Genomic DNA, 20302 nt, shown 5'->3' with positions numbered 1-20302 from the left:
CAAGGTTTTGAGATACATTCAAATAAAATATGCGACAGGTTTTTTTGAACATGGAAAGTGCTCTATAAAAATCAATTGGAATTAGTAGTAAGTAAGCTTCCTATATCTAGCCTTCAACTTCTTAAACTGTGGTTCAAGATCCCACGAGTCTCATAACTGAATGTGGAGGTGCAAAATTATGATTTATTATAAGTTATTGTTTGATTTGTACACCTAGTAAGTAGAGATTTGTACACTGGGTATCTTATATACCCAGAGTCACATAAAAAGTGCTTCACAAAAAGGAGTCAGGAGTGGAAAAAGTTTAAAAATCCCTGATCTAGCCTAACAGAACCAGTCTGGGCCAGTTTATATGATCCCACAGAAAGAGAAAAGAAAGGAACAGCAAGGGGCCGAGATTAGGTTCTGCCTTAAAACAACCATTCTCCTTTGTTTTGTAGCTTATTTCCCCTACTCCAAATTAGACCACTACAGTATGTACATTGGATTATACTATCTATATACGATATACAGTTTGGTCCTTAATCAAAGGTAAAAGGAAGAAGTCTGTTTTCTTGGAAGTCAAGAGAACTCCAAGGGGCTAAAGTAAGTTAAGGTCACTCCCCACCTCCACTGGGGACTTTAACTTCAAGGGTCATCATGCAAACTAATGAAAATGAATGTCTTCAAATCAAAGTTCTTTCTGTAATAAATGAAGCGCTATGTGTCACCTGGACGAAATAACGGAGACCCACCCGCACCGGCCCCTCGGAGTAGGGGTGGGCAACTGCACCAACTCCTTTTTTTTTCCCCCAGCCATTCCAGCCACTTTTGTCTTCTCATTTTCCGTTGCAGTCTACGCAAACAACCTCAAAGTCAGCCCTAGTGAAAACTACTTTTCAAAGACTTCCTCTTTATCGGAGCGCTCCGAACCGACCGACAAGGTCCACAAACAACAAACCTAGATCGATTTTATCTAAACTAGAAAAAATTTCCATTTCCGAAAAGAAAGGAAAACGTTCACACGCACGCACTAGTAGGCAAGTTTGCAAGACGGGGTGACTCCACACTCGTCCGTCCCCGTTCCCTTGCTCTAAGCTTGCCTCCGCCGGGAAGCGGAGGAGCCAGCCTTCACCACGCCCAGTATTGCGCGCTGGGCCCCCGCAGCGCTGCGCTCCGCCCCGCCTCGCGTCCATCTCGCCCTCCCCGGCTCTTCCCTCCCCGCCCGCCCTGCGCAGGTTCTCGGGCTGCTCTAGTTGCCCGCCCTCTTCGCTGCTCGGGGGCTCCCGAACCCTATTTGGTCATCCGGAGAGAGCGCGGAACGAGCGAGCGAGCCAGGCAGCCTGCGCGGAGCCAGCGCTGCGCGCAGGAGGAACGGAAAGGACCACGTTGCGGGCTCCGCTCAGCGCTTGGGGAGCGAGGACTGGCGTTGGCCGCAGCCTCCGCGCAGAGCTCGCGCCACTCTGTCCCACCGACTAGCCGGTGGCCTGTCTCCTTCGGAACAATGAGACTCCCCGCCGTAGCGACTTCAGCTCCCTTACTCGTGGCTGCGCTGCAGGTGCTGTTCCTCTTGGGAGCTGCGCACAACTCAAAACCCAGTAAGTAGAGCGAACCCTAAAATGGGGAGCTCTGGGAACACCTGGACAGCTAAAGCCCTCCCGGAGGGGCACCCCCCAGCCTAAAGTTGAGACCTCCGTTGTTCGAGCAAGTTCAGCATCTGGCAGTGTTCCTGGGTGCTGAGGTTGCCAGTTCCTGAACTCAGAGAGCAAAACTGGGAATCGGGGGAGTGTTGTAGAGAGGATGGAAATTGGGGTTCCGAAAGCATCAGTTGGACCTTCAGCTTTAGCCAGTTGTTGAGGAATTGTACCGAACTCAGCTACATGGCTCATCCTGCCTAATGATGTGGTGGCGTGGATTCTTACCGACTAGATTCGAGGTTTGGGGAGCAGATGTATGTGATCAAAGTTATGACTTCACTTGAGAAGGAAAAGAAACCTTTGTAGCATTTGATCCTGGTTAGTGTTTGCTGGAGGATTTGTCTGAGGCTCACGTTTGGAAACGAGATGATGAAATAGGTTGGAAAAGCTAAACGTGTTGCTTGCCTAGTTTTATGATGTGCGAGGAGGGATTAGGCTCTCCATCTCTACGCTTTTTTTCTTAGTAAGTAATAACGAGCCAAGTCATTTACAGTTTTAAGGAATCATAAGGCTAAGTGTTAAGAAAAATAATTCACTTTAAAAGTGAGATTTTAGGAGTCTGAAAAACTGCTGTTCTTGAGTTCAATAATATGCCCAGATACCTTTTCATCAGCATAGTTAAGTAAAGTAAGTTGCTTCCTGCTCCTATGTGCAAGAGACATCTTGTCTTAGGGGGCATTTGTTGTTGTGAATTCTTTCAGTCCTGTGACAACAACACTGAGATAATGAAAAATATCTCTGGATCTGGGCGGAAATTAAAACCCAATTCATTTTAATATTTCTCCACTTTTTGTGGTGTAATTTTTAATGTTTCTTTGCTATTTTTACCTATTTCCTTTTTGATGTTTTGGGGGTATTACAGTCCAATCCTAACTGCACATTTTGTCTACTTTTCGTCAACTGGTATAGGACTTCTGGTTACTGGGGAATGAGTCATCTAACCCAGATGCAGTGCTCTGATCAGCCAACCAACAAAAACTACTTTAAAATAAGTGAACTCGGGTATTTCTTTGTCATAAATGCTAGTCCTAGCCATTCTTCCAAAAAGAATTGTTTGTATTTTATGTTCATTCTACCCAGCCAAAGTTAAGTGGAGAGAGAATCTGCAAAATTGCCAAGACGGTTTAGGCAAAACACCTGCCTTTGCTCAAATAATCTCAGTGAATCAGACAAAATGGACATTTTGTCTGCATTTGGCAGATAACTGTAAATTGGTAGACCTGGATTATCTAAAGTAGGGATGTGGTTTATTCTCAGCCCTGGCTGGGCCCTTCATACTTTCCTTTAACTCATCAAGCACTTAATCATAAAGAAAATTGCTACATCTGTTGTGTAACATTGCCTAGAATCAAGACTTCTGAAATCTCAAGACCTGTCTTCTTAATACATAAATAAACTCATGCCATTTCTGTAGTCATGCTCTTAATCTTCCAAGTAAAGGCTTCTTCTCTCCATTCATTTGGCCTCATAGCGTATACTTTTTGTTCTTTCTGAATACTGGCATTCATGTTCCACCACGAAATTAACATAAACTTCCAAACAGCACTATTAAGATCCTATTCCCAAAAGCACAACCTTGGTAGTCAGCCTTAGTCAAATTGAGACCTGGGAAAGATCTTAACCTAAAAAGGCTAAAGTCTCCCACTGCATTCAGGGCCATCTCCAGTCATTCTGATCTATATCTTGCCATCAATCCAATTGGCTATGGAGGAGAAAGTGACTGTGCACACCCTTCCCTTCCCTCACCTAAATCCAATTCACTTTAATTTTATTGTGTTATCCTTTTGATATCATGATCTTCTTTGAGAAAGAAAGGAGGACAAACAAAAACAATCATGGTAAATCACATTGAGAGCTCTGGTCAGTCCTGAATATCTCAATCCAGATAAGAACTGCAAAGTGGTATAATACGGAATATTCATCTCTCAGATCCTTGTTTATTGATTTTTTTTAAAATTCTACTATAATTACTTAACTTTTAGCAGTTATATATCTGTAGACTCATTCTAGGAGGCTAAAATGGTTTGGTCAATTTAATAAATACAACAGAAATCCAGGGAAATGTTGGAGATATATATATAGTTATTATAGTTATTTGGATTCTTTTAAGACTTTTACATAAATTTGTTCTAATTGATAAGCAACATCTACCTCTGGCATTCAAGGTCCTTCCTCTCAGGTCTACATTTCTAGTCTTAGTTTATAATGTTACTTTTTACACATTATATGTTCCAGCTTAATTGAGCTATATTTCCTTGATCATTATCCAGCTTACTTCTGCTTCTCTACATTTATCTATACTACAATCCCTCCAATGTCTGACAAGGTCGTCTTTCATATCTGTGACTGCAGAAATCCTTCCTTTCCTTCCAGATTCAGTTGCTACTGTTTTCTTCCTTCTTTACTTCCTTCAGGTTAACTTACTTTCTTCTCTCCCTCCCTTCTACATTTTTATTTTGCTGTCTATCATTCGTATATGGTTATATTTGTATCAATGGATTTATTTTAAACTTAGAGGGCAGTGAATAGGTTTGTGGAGATTCCTTATGCAGAGCAGTTAGACCCAAAGCTTAGGAGTCCATAAGTATTTTACAGGTGGAAAGAACCTTAGAAATCATCTGATCCAATCCTGTCATTCTCCAGTTAAGGAATGTGAGATCCAATCCTAGTATGTGATAATGAGTTTGGGGACTTAAATAAGTTTTCACAAAAATGCCAGACAAGCTAATTTTTCAGGTAATGGGCCTATATCATATCACATTTTAACTCTTATAAGCTCCTAGGACTTGGGGAAACAGGGCAAGATAAGATGAATGGAAAGCAAAGGAATTTCAGGAGACTCAGTCCTTGAAGCCTTCGGGTCCCTGATAGAACCAACTGTAAGCCACATCAGAAAGAGATGGTCATTTATGGTGCTTCTGAAAGACTGCTCTTGAATTTGGTGCACGGAGATTTCACCAACCTTTCCCCCTCTCTTCCTAGTGAATGTGTAGGACACTTGAGTCCTTTATTTCCTCCCTACAGGACAGCTTGGCAAGAGTAGCAGAAAGTCATGGTTTTATGGGTGTTGCGGTTTCTTGATCTGATTGGTTTTTCCAATGTAACCAGAAGAAGATAGTAGAACTTGACCCTTGATATTGCAGTCATACAAGTTTGAGACTGGTTACAAAAGTTTCATGCTTTCCCTTCTGCTGAGGACACAGGCGTTTGACATTGGGGAAAGAGAATGTGGAAGTGGCCACATTCTGCCACTCTATTTCCTTTCTTCCTCCACAATGTATGAGCTCAGTTTTCTTGAAATAAAAAGCTTCCCTCCCTGCTAAGAGGGAGTTGGAAATGGATGGTGCAGGTGGATTGAGAGATTTTGTAGTGGTAATGGCAGGGAATGTCACAAGGAGTAAACCCTGAAGGTAAAAGAATTTTGGAATTCTGCATAGAACTTAGGAATCAGAGAGATTGTGCAGAGCAGATTTGTGGTTGATCACATCCTGTTGTTTGACTTCATCCAGAGACTATCTTTAGCAGATGAGTAGGATTGAATAGGTCCTTTGTGGACCTCATCTGCAAATGGATGGTCTTTTTGAGCCCTGGACTTAAAATCAGGAGATTTGATTCTGAAAATGAGTTTTGGCACTGTGTCACTGTGTGATCTTGAGCAGAACCCTTCTTTCTACACCTGATTGTCCTCATCCAAATAATGGGATTGGGATAAAATAATCACTAAGGTCCCTTCCTATTCTAATAATCAGTGGAGTGCCCAGAACACAGTAAGTGCTTAATAAATGTTTACTGATTCATTAAAAACAAAATTTTTTTTTAGAATTACCTAAGAGTTGGTTACATTCTTTTGAGGTCTCAGGAGATTTGGGGTTGGAGAACCTGGATGCACAACCAGACTTGCTGAGTAGTGACCTTGGGTTTTACTTCTCTGAGCCTTAATTTCTTCACTTGCAAAATAAAGAGTACTTTGTTGTTCTGCCAAATCTTTGTTCTTTGAGGGTAAAGTTAGTTTTTGGAAACATTCTATTCATTCAGCTGTGGTTTGATAAATAAGCTACACGATATTGTCTTTGATCAAAAACATTGAATTAGGTAACTATGTATTAGGTTACAAGACCAGCATTCTCTTATGGTCCATATGATATCTTTGAAGGCAGTTTCATAAGGAGAGTTCCATAAATGTTTGGGGGAATGGCTGCATCATCAGAATATGTATGTATCTTCCAAGGGTGATGTGCAGATAGGTAACACCTCTTTTTGGAAGTCACATTTCATACATTTAATAAAACAAATAATCTTTAAATGCCTATTATGTGCAAGGAACTATGATAGGTGCCCTTCAGGAAATGCTCCTTTTTTCTTCCAAACTGAAAGGGCTTACAAAATTTAGTGAAATCAAGTCCCAGACCTTCATGAAATGATCACTATTTGCAGATGATATGATGGTATACTTAGAGAGTGAGTCCTAGAGAATCAACTAAAAAACTACTAGAAACAATAACTTTAGCATAGTTTCAGGATGCAAAATAAATCCACATAAGACCTTACCTCATGAGTGAGTGCTGGGTAGCTCGCTATATGATTTTAGGCAAATCAATTTCTCTACCTTGATTTTCTCATCTGTAAAATGTGGATAATAATGTGTGCTACCTATCTCACAGGGTTATTGCAAGGAAAGCATTTTGTAAACATTATACCATATTAGTATTAGCTATAAAAATAATAACATCATGGAAACCTTTGAAATTTCTGCAATGAAATGCTAAGTATGAGAGTTATTCTTATAGTTAGTTATCTGAAGAGAATTTATGGGGAAATTTTTTTTAGTGTTACACCTTTCCCATCTTACCCATTCCCAGGTCTGTTTGTGGGTATAATTTGAGATTTGAGAGTGTCATTTTGTCATGCAAAAATCCATTTATTTTGATCAATGATCAGTCATAAATGTGTGACCAGTCACCTTCTGGTTGTAAACTCTAACCTTATAACATCCTTATCTAGTGAGTAGATTACAGTTCTATCTGTGAGAAATCACGATAGTTTGAATAATGTTTTTATCCCATAATTTTGCATTTTTGATGATTCTGTTTAAACTTTTCCAAAAGTAGAAAAAAACATAATGGTCCCTTTTTTCCTACACAATTTACATAAAGATTAAATAAAGATTCCGTTACCAGTAATTAAGTAAGTCACGCTCCCTCAAAAACTTCATTTTTTGGAGCTAACTTTCATGCATGGTATCATTTTAAAAGAATGAAGAGAAGCACAAATTTGTAAAGAAAACTTAAAAGCCCATGCAGTCAGACCTTCCTTTTCCTTTCTTAGGCCTGGGCTTTTCACCTAATTTGAAGTCAAAGTATCTGTTTGTTTTGCAAAACTTTAATAGAATAGGGAGAGGGGAGGTAGGTTGTGGAAAACTGGGTCACAAAGGTATTCTATCAGGATGTTTCATCCTGTACTAACAGGCTGTCAGGGGGTTTGAGTGCCATGATTCACTCTATTGTTGATGGGTGTAAGTGCATTTCTGTGAAGATACTAGATTGTCTAATCTAAAACTTCCTCTGTCATTCAGCAAATATTTAGTACCTATGATGTAGCATGGTGTAATAGATAAGACTCTGGACTTGGGATCAGAAAGACCTGTGTTGCAATTCCATTTTCCTTAACCTCTCAATGCCTCATTTTCATCTTCTGTAAAATGAAGGGTTTAGCTTTAGTGACATCCATGATTCCTTCCAGTTCTAAAGCTCCATAATCTGTGATCTCTTGATTGTCCTATTTCATAGCCTTTACTCAGTCCTCATCCTTTTTTTAATCTATGTCTTTTGACATTGCTGACCACTCTTTTCTTCTATATACTGCCTTTTCATTGGTTTTTCATGGAATTGCTCTCTTCATTCTCCTTCTGTCTGACTGTCTTTCTCAAACTGGTCAGTCTTTGCTCTCTTTTATTGGTTAATTATGTCCTTCACCTTTGAGATTTACCCTTAGGGTTCTGTCTTTTGTACCGTACCTTCTCTTTTTTCTCAACAATTTCATCTCTAGACATGTGTAATCTCACATTATCTACTCTTTGTTGAACATTTCCAACTGGATGTCTTATAGGTACTATACTTAACATGTCCAAAACAGACTTCATTATGTACCACCTCCCTCCATACCCAAGTTCATTCCTTTACTTAACTTTCCCATTTCTTTTGAGGGCACAACTATACTTCTAGTTCTAACCCAAATTTACCACCTCAGGTTGTTTCAATTGTGTCCAACTCTTAATGGCCCCATTTGGGGTTTCCTTGGCAAAGAGTAGATCAGTTTGCTATTTCTTTCTCTGGCATATTTTACAGATGAGGAAACTGAGGCAGACAGGACAAAGTGACTTACTCAGGGTCACACGGCTCATCCATATCTGAAGCCAGATTCAAACTCAGGAAGATGAAATGTTCTCAGTTCCAAGCCTAGTGCTCTATCCACTGCTGTACCTAGCTCACTGCATTCTTTAAGACTCAACAAGTCTATCTTCACATTTCTTAAATTCATTCCCTTCCTTCTGAGCCAATTTCCATCTGAATGATTTTGGTAGTCTTCTAATTGGTCTCTCTATCTCAAAAATCTCACCCCTCTCCCAGAAGTCTACTTTCTGAACAGCTGCTAAATTGATATTCTAAAGTATAGATCTTGAATATATTATTTTCTGGGCAGTAAACTCCATTGGTTTTCTCCTGCCTCTAAGATCATATACAGATCCCACTATTTAGCATTGAAAACCTTTGTTTTAGCATTTTGTTTAACATTGAAAACAGTTTGGCGCTAACCTACCTTGCCAGGATTTTTATATATCATTTTTCTTAATGCATTTTATACTCCATTCACACTGACCTTCTTGATGTTCCTGGTCTGTCTCCAGTTTTTGTGTCTGTCTGCCTCTCTCTCTGAGGCAATTAGAGTTAAGTAACTTGCTCAGGATCACACAGCTAGTAAGTGTTTGCTGCCAGATTTGAAATCAGATCCTTCTGAATCCAGGGCCAGTGCTCTCTCCACTGTGCCATCTAGTTGTCCCTAGTCTAGTCTTGTCTCTTTTAAAACTCAATTCTGTTGTTGTCTCTTATAGGAGCTCTTTCTGCATCTCCCCAATTGCTAAGTACTCGGCCTTTCTCCCAATTGTGTTTGTTGTTCTTTTTAAATTTAGACCTTTGACTTCTTTTGAAATTTCTGAAAAGGAACTTCCTTTCACTGATGCAAGATGAATAGTTGTTTTTCAGAGGGCACTAAGAACTTTTACAAAGTCCTTTAGCCATTGTTGTGTCAGAGGAATGACTTGAAGTCAGAAAAGGCTGGATTGGGGGGTGGAGAGTGGGGGGTGGCGTTCTCTATCTACTATCACATTTCCTTTGTATTCATGTTGCATACATTGTATGTATTTGTGCAATTCTATGTTGTTTTTTGTCAAAATCTAAGCTTTTTGAGGGTATGGAGTTTCCAATTTTTGTTATTGTGTCCCTATTGCCTGGTATAAAGTATGTACTTAATAAATGTATATTTATTGATTCGGTGTGCAAGACACTAAGAGCTTGAGGATATTGGGGGGCGGAGTTAATGAATAAGATCTGGTTTCTACCCTCAAATAGGTTAAAATCATATAACTCAGATAACTAGATTAGATCTAGCATTTCTCTGAAATTTGCAAAGTAGACAGATCTTATCTAGAGAGAGAGAGCAATCAATTTAATCTGTAAAAGATTTGCAGACTATTTTGCCCACAATCCGTGAGACATGATAGGAGCTGAAGAGTGAGGAATTTATACAGACTCAGTTAAGCCCTATAAGGATAGGGGTATGAGTCCCACAGAAGTTGTTGGATATCTCCCCAAGAAATAAGCCTGATTAAGAATAAACTAGGACACTTAGGTACCCATTCTTGCAAGAGTATTTTTTTTTAAAAAGAATAAACTAGGAAAGGATTTTTTAAAAATCATTTTACAGCATGGGAATCTTTTCTCTCAAATAACACTTAATCACCTGGCCTGAGTGTCAATGTCCTGTGGCTTCTCCTGGGTACTCTTTCTCCTATTTCTCTTCCCACTTCTGGTGGATCATGTTTGGGAAGCTCTTGTAGAAACATTTTCACGTTGGACAACTTGTCCTCTAGTACTGGATCACCTTGAGGTGCTTGACCTTATTGGTAGGAGGCAAAGTCTGGATCAAGAGTATAGATTAACATCAAAACCATTTGGTACTGGCTAAGAAATAGAATAGGAAATAGAATCAATGGAATAGGTTAGGCTCATAGGACAAAATAGTCGATGACTATAGTAATCTAGTGTTTGACAAACCCAAAGAACCTAGCTCTGGGATAAGAATTCACTATTTGACAAAAACTGCTGGGAAAATTGGAAATTACTATGGTAGAAACTATACATTGACCCACATCTAACACTCTATATCAAGATAAGGTCAAAATGGGTTCATGATTTAGATGTAAAAAGTGATGTTATAAGCAATTAGTAGAACAAAGGATAGTTAACTTTCAGATCTGTGGAAAAGGAAGGAATTTATGGCCAAAGAAAAACTGGAGTACATTATTGAATACAAAATAGATAATTTCAATTATATTGAGTTTAAAAGTTTTTGTACAGACAAAACCAATGTAGACAAGATTACAAGAGAAGCAATAAGTTGGGAAAAAATTTTACATTCAAGGGTTCTGATAAAGACCTCATTTCTAAAATATAGAGAATTAACTCAAATTTATAAGAATTCAAGCCATTCTCCAATTGATAAATGGTCAAAGGATATGAACAGACAAATTTCAGATGAAGAAATGGAAACCATTTCTAGTCATGTGAAAAAATACTCTAAATCACTATTGATCAGAGAAATGCAAATTAAGACAACTCTGAGGTACCACTACACACTTCTCAGATTAGTTAAGATAACAGGAAAGAATAATGTTGAATGTTGGAGGGCACATGAGAAAACTGGGACACACATACATTGGTGGTGGAGTTGTGAATTGATTGAGCCATTCTGGAGAGCAATTTGGAACTATGCTCAAAAAGTTACCAAACTGTGCTTACCTCTTGATCCAACAGATCTGTTTCTACTGTGCTTGTATCCCAAAGAGCAAAATGAGCAAAAATGTTTGTGGCAGCCCTTTTTTGTAGTGGCAAGAAACTGCAAACTGAGTGGATGCCCATCAGTTGGGAAAAGGCTGAATAAGCTATGGATATGAAAGTTATGGAATATTATTGTTCTGTAAGAAACAATCAGCAGGATGATTTCAGAGAGGCCTGAAGAGACTTACATGAACTGATACTAAGTGAAATGAGCAGAACCAGGAGATCATTATACACAGGCTTAGTACTGTACTTATAGTCCCCTGTGCCAGAAGAATTCTTCTATCTTGGGTTTATTCTGTTCAATTGGAAAGTAAATAAACCCCTTTAAAAAAAAGTCTTAAGAAAAATCTGTTGGTGGCTTTCCTTAGAGTACTAAGGAATGTGTATGTAATCATACACATATGATTATTCCATGATCATTTCTGATGGATGTGGCTCTTTTCAACAATGAGATTATTCAGGCCAGTTCTGATGTTCTTGTGTTGAAGAGAGCCATCTTGACCCAGAAAGAGAACTATGGGAACTGAGTGTGGATCACAATATGGTATTTTTACTCTTTTTATTATTGTTGTTTGCTTGCATTTTATTTTCTTTCTCCTTTTTTTCTTTTTGATCTGATTTTTCTTATGCAGCATAATTGTGGAAATATGTGTAGAAGAATTACACACATTTAACATATATTGGATTACTTTCCATCCAGATTGGGGGTGGTGAAAGAAAGGGAGAGAAAAAATTTGGAACACAAGGTTTTGCAAGGGTGAATGTTTAAAATTATCCATACATATGTTTTGAAAATAAAAAGCTTTAACAAGAATATAGATTAAGCATGACCAACAACAACCTTCCTTCTATACCCCATTTCTGCCAAATGAAAAAGATCCCAGGTACTCATACTGTGAATTTAAGGACTCTGTTTCTGGTCCCTTCCAACTTTTAATCTGTGGTCCCATGATTCTCATTTTACATAACAGGGAAACCGTCTCAGAGAACTTGTGACTTGGCCCAGGGTTTTACAAGTAGGGAATGTCAGAGACATTCAAGCCCAAGTCTAATATTTCATTGTGATCTACACAAATCACTATTATAGGGTTAAAACCTGTAAATTCTAAGAGGAGATAAAATAGTGCTAAAGGGTTCAAGGAAGATGTCATATTTGATCTAGGTCTGTAAAGATGGGTAGGATTTCAACAGATGGAGATGGTAGGGAAAAAAATATTCTAAGTAGGGAGGGAATAAAAGGAGCAAATTCATGGAGTCTCAGGGCCTTATGACATCTCTGGAAAACATAAATGTTTTTGAAGCCAGGAAGTAGTGGGAGATAGGTAGGCTATAGTAGGAGGAAGGGTAGGCTAAGAGTCAGCTTATTGAGAGTTTTGAATGGTATTTGGATGGTTTTCATTTCAGAAATTACCTTTCAAAGTAAGAAAAACATTGTTGGTGAATACATTTCATGTTGCAATATCATTTCTCAAAATTTCATATTTCAGAAAAATGACATGCTTTTATTTATACATTCCCCTGTGCCAGAAGAATTCTTCTATCTTGGGTTTATTCTGTTCAATTGGAAAGTAAATAAACCCTTAAAAAAAAAGTCTTAAGAAAAATCTGTTGGTGGCTTTCCTTAGAGTACTAAAAATAAGATTTTACTTTTTTTTTAAATGAAAAAGAAGAGGGTCACCTTAGTAACTAAGCTTGGAAAATATTCACTATCTTACATTTCCTTTTTAAATTTCAGAAAACTCTGACACCTCAGTGTTTCTAAGTGTTGACTGGCCTGTTCAACTAATTTATCTAATGTTTCTAGGATGGATAATTTTAAATTACCCTAACATGCTTCCCCCCTCCTTTTTTTAATAGTTAAGCAAAGTGTGGGTTTGTACTATGTATAATTCTATAGCAGAGATGACTTGTGGATTTGGCAGTTACTTTTTCATTTGCTGCAGACTTAAAGATGGCACTGTTTTAATATTCTTGAGAAAAATAAGCCTACCATTTGAATGATATGACAAGGTAGTTCTTTAATTTTCCTGTACTAAGTTTCATGGTTTTGTTAGCCCTGAGTTAATATAACAGACAGTAATACCAGAGATGAAATGTGAGCTCTTAAAAGTTTCTTTCTGGTATTTGAAGAACTCCATGGTCCTAAAAAATGAATTAATAAAAGAAACCCACAAAAAGGATGCTAATTGTTTTTGTTTTATTTTGGTAACAATCTACGTAACAGTCACTTTTAGAATTTTTAAAAATATTTTTATGGTACTGTCTCTGGATTACTCCCCAATTTACACTCAAGTTGAGTCCCTTGGGGCTAACCACCCTAGCTATCCTAAAACTATAGAATACAAGCCCCTACTGGTATTTGCACTTAGAATAGTCAGCCAATTGATACAATTGGCTCAAAGCAAAGGTATTTCCTGTAATGGTACAATAGCAACAGTAGCTACAAAATATTCCTCCCATAAACCTGTAGCATGCATTTAAACAACAATCAAAAAAAAATTAACACTAGGAAGAACAGTAGAGAGGTATACACAGGACATATGTGGCCAAGTTGATATCCTTTCTCTTCTTCTAGTGTCCTCATGATTTTTCTTCTGGTCTCTACTGAGCAGGTCACCCCACTGGGCTCTCTGGCCCTTTTTCTTACCAGGCATAATATTCCCAACTGTATTCTGGAGATTCTGCTTTCTACTGAGTGAGGAATATCTTAGTGAGTGAGTTGCTCCACTGCAAGATACCATTTGAAATGAGTAGGGGATTAAAGAAAACCCCACTACCCTCTTAGCTCCATCCCCTTCCCTCAGCTAGAAGTGCAAAGGCAAAGATTAAAGGGCATTTCCTTCTCAAGAACTGAGTTTTTATTCTGCAAGATTGTGTCATTCTTCTCAACTGCCAGAAATGTCTCTCAGCTAGAAGAGACGATTCCTTAGGGAGTGTGTCAGCAGATCTGGCTAACTTGCCATAAAAGGTCACTATGGATGAGATTCTTCCAACCAACCAATAGCTAACTTCCCTATAATTTCATCAAACTTATGTAAGAACCTTTTCGTTCTTCCTAAGGGAACAATGAAGGGTAGCCTTTTTTTACATCTGCAATAACGTTTTCTGAATAATCCACTAGAGGTTTGAGCTTCTTGAAGTGGCACATCCTTTATAAGGTACAAAATAATCCATTGTCAGTTGTCTAGGACCTGGGCAAGCAAGCCATCATGTGCTATAGTGATGAGCTTCTGTGGGAAACCAAATTTTGACATGATTCTCCATAAGTTCTCACGACTAAGAGTATCAAAAGCTAAGGTCAAGTCTACAAATGTTGTTTACAGACCTTTGTTCTGCTCCTGGCATTTTTTCCTGGAGTTGCCAGGTAGTTAAACATCATATTGACTATTAGCCCCTTCAGAAGCCATTCTAGCTTTCAGGTAGATGACTTTCTTCAGGTGAAGGACCAACCTGTTAAGGGGGATTCTGACAAGAATCTTGCCCAATGACTAAGAGAGAGACCCTTTGTGATTATCCAGGACAATCTATTCTCTTTAACTTTATAGCAAAGGACCACAGAGGCATCTTGCATTTTTTTTGTATCATTTTGTATAACTCAATGACCACCTTCCCCCCCCACCTTTAAAATTTCAATTGGAATAGAATGAGCACCAAGTGCTTTGCCACACCAAAGTTGTCTGATGGCTCTCTAGCATGATGTTTTCAGCCATGTTGTCACATATCTTACATGAGGACAAATATGCCATTAAAGTCAGCTATTGCGCTGCTGGTAAATTCTCCAACTTGAAAAGCCTATAAGCTAAAACTAAACTGGGGGGAGTGTGGATGCATGATTTTTTATTTGAAAATGATTGTGCTCAATGCAGTCTGCAAAGCTGAGATGCAACAAAGTATATTTGTGCTGCTTGTGCTAATTTTAGTCTACCAATTAACACCAAGAAAACACAGGTACTCCATCAGTTAGCACCAAATCACCCATATGGGAAACCATCAGTTACAGCGAATACAGATCTGAATTTTGTGGGTACGTTCACTTACCTTGGCAGTATGTTTCCTGGAATGTACGCTTTGATAATGAGGTTGATGCACACATATTGCCAGAGCTGGTTCATTGCTTGGGAGGCTCCAAAGGAAAATGTGGGAGAAAAGAGGTATTAGACGGACCACTAAGTGGAAGGTCTTACAGAGCCACTGTGCTGACCTATTGCCGTATGACTCTGAAACCTGGACCATTTACCAGTGCCGTGCCAGGAAAATGAATCACTTCCATTTGAATTGTCTTAAGATTCTGAAGATCACCTGGCAGGAGAAAGTACCAGGCACTGGGGTCCCTTCTCAAACTGAACTGCCGAGCATTCCAATTCCACTGTAGAGTGCAACTCTGTTGGGCTGCCCACAGTGTTCAAATATCAAATATATATTTCTCAAAAAAGACCATTTTATGGAGAATTCACTCAGGAAAGTGTTCACATGGTGGTCAGAAAAAGCAGTATAAGGACACTTCTAAGATCTCTCGGAAGAACTTGAGAATTGAATGCATGACATCGAAGACACTGGCTCAGGATCACTCTGCATGGTGTGCCCTTCTCAGAGAAGGTATTGTGCTCTATGAGCAAAGTAGAATGGAAGTAGCTCAAAAGAAATCAAAAGTTTTCAATGTTTTCGATGATTTCACTCCAAATGGTCACTTGGACTATCTGTGTCCAACCTGTGGTAGAGCATTTCAAGCTCACATTGGTCTGATCAATCACAGCTAACTAACATAGTGATGTCATTTTGATTCTCTTTGAGAATGAACAACCAACAAAATAATCCACCCCAAACTGGAAAGGATGAATACTTTATAAGATTTACTCTGTAAATCATAAAGTAGCAAAAATCTAAATATTTCATTGTCTCTTGTTCGCCCCTTGTAGTTCGTAATTTTATCAAATGGGCTGTGACCCCTTCAACTGATCAATGCAGTATGCTTTTGATCAATTCCCTATTATACTTTTTTTTTTTTTTTAAATATTTTATACCAAAGTTATATACCAATATACATTCCCCCTATAGAATTTTCTTTTAGGACAAGAAAAAAATGTTAAGTAAAACAACCCAATGTAGCTAACAAATCTGACAATTTATGTAATTTTCTACAACCATGATCTACAATATGTCTATCTTTCCTATTTCTTGGTTATCAGAATTTTATCAAAAAAGCTTTATGCAGAAATTTTTGTCCCTAAAATTACTCTGTTCTTCTAGTTGTGCTGATTTCATCCAAACAAAATATTTTATTTTTTTATATTCAAAATCATCATCATTATTATTTGTTAACTGCTCTATCACTTGAGTTAAATAGCATAGTGGACAGAGTTCTAGACTTGGACTTAGGGAAAAAGATCTGAATTTTAATCTTGCCTTACATATTAGATGCAGTAAGAATTACATACTACATGACCTTGGGAAGTCATTTAATTTCTTCCTGCCTTTTTCCTCTTTTATAAAATAGGGGTAATAATGATACCTGCCTCAAAGTATTATTATGAGGTTCAAATAAGTTATCTTCCCAAACCTTGAAGAGCTATAGATAAACATACATATAGGTATATAGATATCTGTGTATGTATGTATATATATATATATATATAAATTATTATTACTGTTTCCTTGACTGTTGCTACCCTTTTCCATTCTCCTCAGGCCTCTGCAGTAGCAAATAGGAAAGGGAAATTCCAAATGTCCCTCAAAGGGACCAGAAATTTCTGGGTTTCTGTGTGACCCCAGCATTTCCAAGTGACTTTTGATAGGTAAAGACCATATGCAAAAATAAATATTTCTTGAGTCTTTTAAATGCACCTAAGTCAGGCATGTCCAATATGTGTTAGGATGTGGTTAGAGTAGTGTTAAAAATGTGGTTTAATACATTTTTTTCTAAATTCACTTATATTTTAACTTGCTAATATAGTAACACTTCAAAAGATAAACATAGAAGGAGAATAAAATTCAGCAAAACTGTAAATGTCAGAGGATGATGGTCAGCAGATAGGCTAACCAATATATAAAAAATATTATACTGCAATTGTATTCTTACTTTGTTTCAAATTAAGCAAATACTTGGGGTGGAGCTTATGGGCTGTAAATTTTCTTAAGAGATGTCTCTGTCACACTTTATAAGTCCAGTAAGCTCTTTATAGGCAACTAGGTGGCTCAGTGGATAGAGCTTTAGGCCTGGAGTGAGAAAGATCTGATTTCAAATTGGGCCTCAGATACTTACCAGCTGTGTGACCCTGGGCAAATCACTTATCCTTGTTTGCCTTAGTTTTCTCAACTGTAAGATAAAAAGGATATGAAAGACCACTCCAGTATTTTTTACCAAGAAAACCCAAACGAGAATCAGACACCACTGGAAAAACAACAGTAACTACGAGTCCTGTGTGATATAAATTCCTGTAAGAGGAATCCAAAAGAAGGGATTATTACTTTCTTCTTGGTGAAGAGAATCCTTTCTGCACTCGATCACAGCATTCTTTTGTAATGTCTTCAGACACTGAGAAAGTTCAGAAGAGGGCCAGAAATGATGTGGTATGGACCTTAGGATGAAAAGATGTGCACACCCAAATCTAGAAAGATTTTGTGAAAAAAAGTTCTATGTAAGCCCTAGAGTGGGGTTGTGAATTATTATTTTTATGCTCTCCATAATCTAGCTTCCTTGGCAAAATTTCTGCAACTAAAAATGAAAGATGGAGGCTAATCAGAAGTGTCCTATTAGCATGCAGCATTGCCACAAACCACTTTTTATGCTGAATCTGGCCATTATGCCCTATCCAGGTCACAGCAGATGACTGGTTTCATCACTTGTTGATGTGTTACACTTACATAAGCTCCTTCAGGTCAGTTCTTTCTTTGGACCTTCTTTTTGGTAATGATGCAGTAGATACTAATAAGTGTTCTTAACTAACAAAGATGTTTGGTAGTGCTTTTTAAGGTCTACAGGTTTTTTTCTAATGAATTCTAAAACAAGAGTCTTTTAAATTTTCATTTTCTGCCTTGCCTCAGGACAGTTATAATTCAGAATAACTGAGTTGATTGTCTTACATTTGCCAAGGATAACACTAACAAGAAAAAGCAATTAAAATTCAGGAACTGGTTTGTATGGCCAATATGAATCATGGGAACATTGATTTTAGAACTGGAAGGTCATCTAGTCCAGTAGTATCGAACACAAATAGTAATTGGGCCACTAAATTGTGCATAAGGATATTTGCAGCCAAATATTGATTTAGAAAACCACATATGAACATTGTCTTAGTTTTATTGGATTTTTATTTTGTTAAATATTTTCCAATTTCATTTTAATCTGGTTTGAACCCCATTTGGGATAGCTGATCTCATGTCTGATCTATCTTACACCTCTGACTCCATCACTCTCATTTTACAGATGAGAAAATTGAGGTTCACAGAAGTTGTGATTCTCCCACATCTGCTATGTGATGTGACAGAATTTGATCTTCAAGTCCTTTGATTCCAAATCAGTATCCTACCCCCAACTATACAAAGTTTCAAGGATCACAAATGCTACAGAAAAAAGTGGCCTTGAATTTATTATAGCCCTCCTGTCCCTCTATTATTTTTTTTCTTAAATTATTTGAATATCTTAAGTTAATTAACTAATTCCATGATTCTCTGAGTGTGAGAACCTGACCTAAAATGTCTGTTCTGGAGCTTTTGATAGTAAACTCAGAATTTGACTCTTAACCCAGCAGTTCCAATGGCAGAATTAGAATTCTGTGGACATTAGAGAATCTAGAGAAATCTAGAGAATTGAAAATAGGCAGATAGGTTCATAGATTTAGAGCTGGAGGGGATTTTAGAGGAGGTCATTTGGCCCAGCCCTCTCATTCTGCAGATTTGGAATTGAGACCTAAAAACCTTAAGTGACTTCCATACTGTGGTCACATAGTCACCAGCTTGGTGAGAAACAGCTTATGGTCCAATTGGTCCCATAAGGAACTTTATGTAGGTGACTTCCACATTAGGCCAGTATTTAGCTGAGCTTCTATTAAGATAGGGCTGTGTTTGAAAGGATCACCCTGCTAGCAAGGCAGTATGAGTTAAACTTATAATGCCCTTCTTTGTCAAGGGTTGTCACCATAGGAAGTTTCCTTGCTTTTCTTTTTCTTTTCCTTTTTAAAAATTTTATTCATTTATTTATTTTGGTAAGGATTATTTTTCAGCAAAGCCTTTCTGTTCAGGTGAGATCCTTTGATACCACCTCCATAGGTAAATTTTAAAATTCCCAAGGAGACTGATATTCTTGGTACAGTTAAAAATAATTATAGTCACTCTGTGTTAAAGCCACACTCTGGGGAAATATAAGCAAGCTAACCAGTATATTGACCTAATTAATATTCTTTCTGAAAGTAGGAGAGCTATGAACAATTTAGAATGTGTGGAAACCAAAATATAAAATGAAATACTTTTATATCCACAAGGTTTTTGTTTGTTTGTTTTCTGGGTGAGGGGTTTTGTGTGTTTTTCTATAGCTGCAACGGCAGCCCTTTGTCCAACTATGTAAAATATCCATGGTTGTTTAAACTTTCTTTTCTCCAAAAGGTATCAGAGCATTCAAGCCAGAGAATTATGGAAAGTCAGGACAAACTTAGATGACTGGGAAGGTTTTCTTGGTTTTCATATAAAATTCAGCTATTATTCCCCCTTTCTAAAAATCATAGCTATATCTTAGAGTAAAAAGAGACTTTAGAGGCTATCTAGTCCAGCTTTTACAGAAGAGGAAACTGAAGGTCTCATATGTAATAGTTACCAAAGGTCACATTTGAGCCCATGAAGCAAAATCCACGTTGCTGCCCCCTGACAAAAGAAATTAAATGGAACCCATTCTGCTGCTTCTGCTCTTTTAGTGATTTGGAGATATCTTAGAAACTGGTTCTTCCTTGAGTCTCCTCTGTTTTCATTAGTTTGCAGAGAATTGAGAGATTAGGAAGACAATGACAAGAATGAAACACATTTTTCATAAGATTCCAAGTGGTCTACTTATTTATAGATTTATAATAATTCTTATTATTGTTTTAGTAGTTTTTCAGTACTGTCCAACTGACCCCATGTGGGATTTCCTTGGCAGAGATACTAGAGTGGTTTGCTATTTCTTTCTCCAGATCATTGTACAAATGAGAAAACTGAGGTGACTTGCCCACTATCACATAGCTAGTGTCAAGCTAGATTTGAACTCAAGAAGATGAGTCCTCCCAAGCCTAGCACTCTATCCACTTTTATTCTTGACAGTTGAATTAAGGAGAGATGTTGGAAGAGGTAATTATAAGCAGTTAACAAGCATTAAGCATCAAATATATACCAGACAACTTTGCTAAATAGGCTTTTCCTTTATTCAGCATCTTTATTAATTTCTTATTTATTCTGTGCTGCCTGATTAGTAATTATACTCCGTTTCTTCAGATTTTTTCCTTAGTTCTGTTTTCCAACCAACAAGGAAGTTGAAACTTGCATGCC

At 37.8% G+C, this 20302-nt stretch overlaps 1 protein-coding gene across 1 annotated transcript in view; it reads left to right on the top strand.

Moving 5' to 3' along the window:
• The first annotated feature begins 701 nt into the window (after positions 1-701).
• The window catches only part of TMEM123 (transmembrane protein 123), a 70743-nt gene continuing 51142 nt past the window's right edge, over positions 702-20302 (top strand). Inside the window, exons 1-2 of the mRNA XM_031961396.1 lie at positions 702-923; positions 965-1577. Of these exons, the coding sequence (XP_031817256.1) occupies positions 702-923; positions 965-1577 (835 nt within the window). The remainder of the gene's footprint in view (positions 924-964; positions 1578-20302) is intronic.

Source organism: Sarcophilus harrisii, chromosome 3, assembly GCF_902635505.1.
Source record: "Sarcophilus harrisii chromosome 3, mSarHar1.11, whole genome shotgun sequence".
In the NCBI taxonomy this organism is placed as follows: domain Eukaryota; kingdom Metazoa; phylum Chordata; class Mammalia; order Dasyuromorphia; family Dasyuridae; genus Sarcophilus; species Sarcophilus harrisii.
Note: the sequence above shows the minus strand (reverse complement) of the source record. Positions and strands in the feature narration are given on the sequence as shown.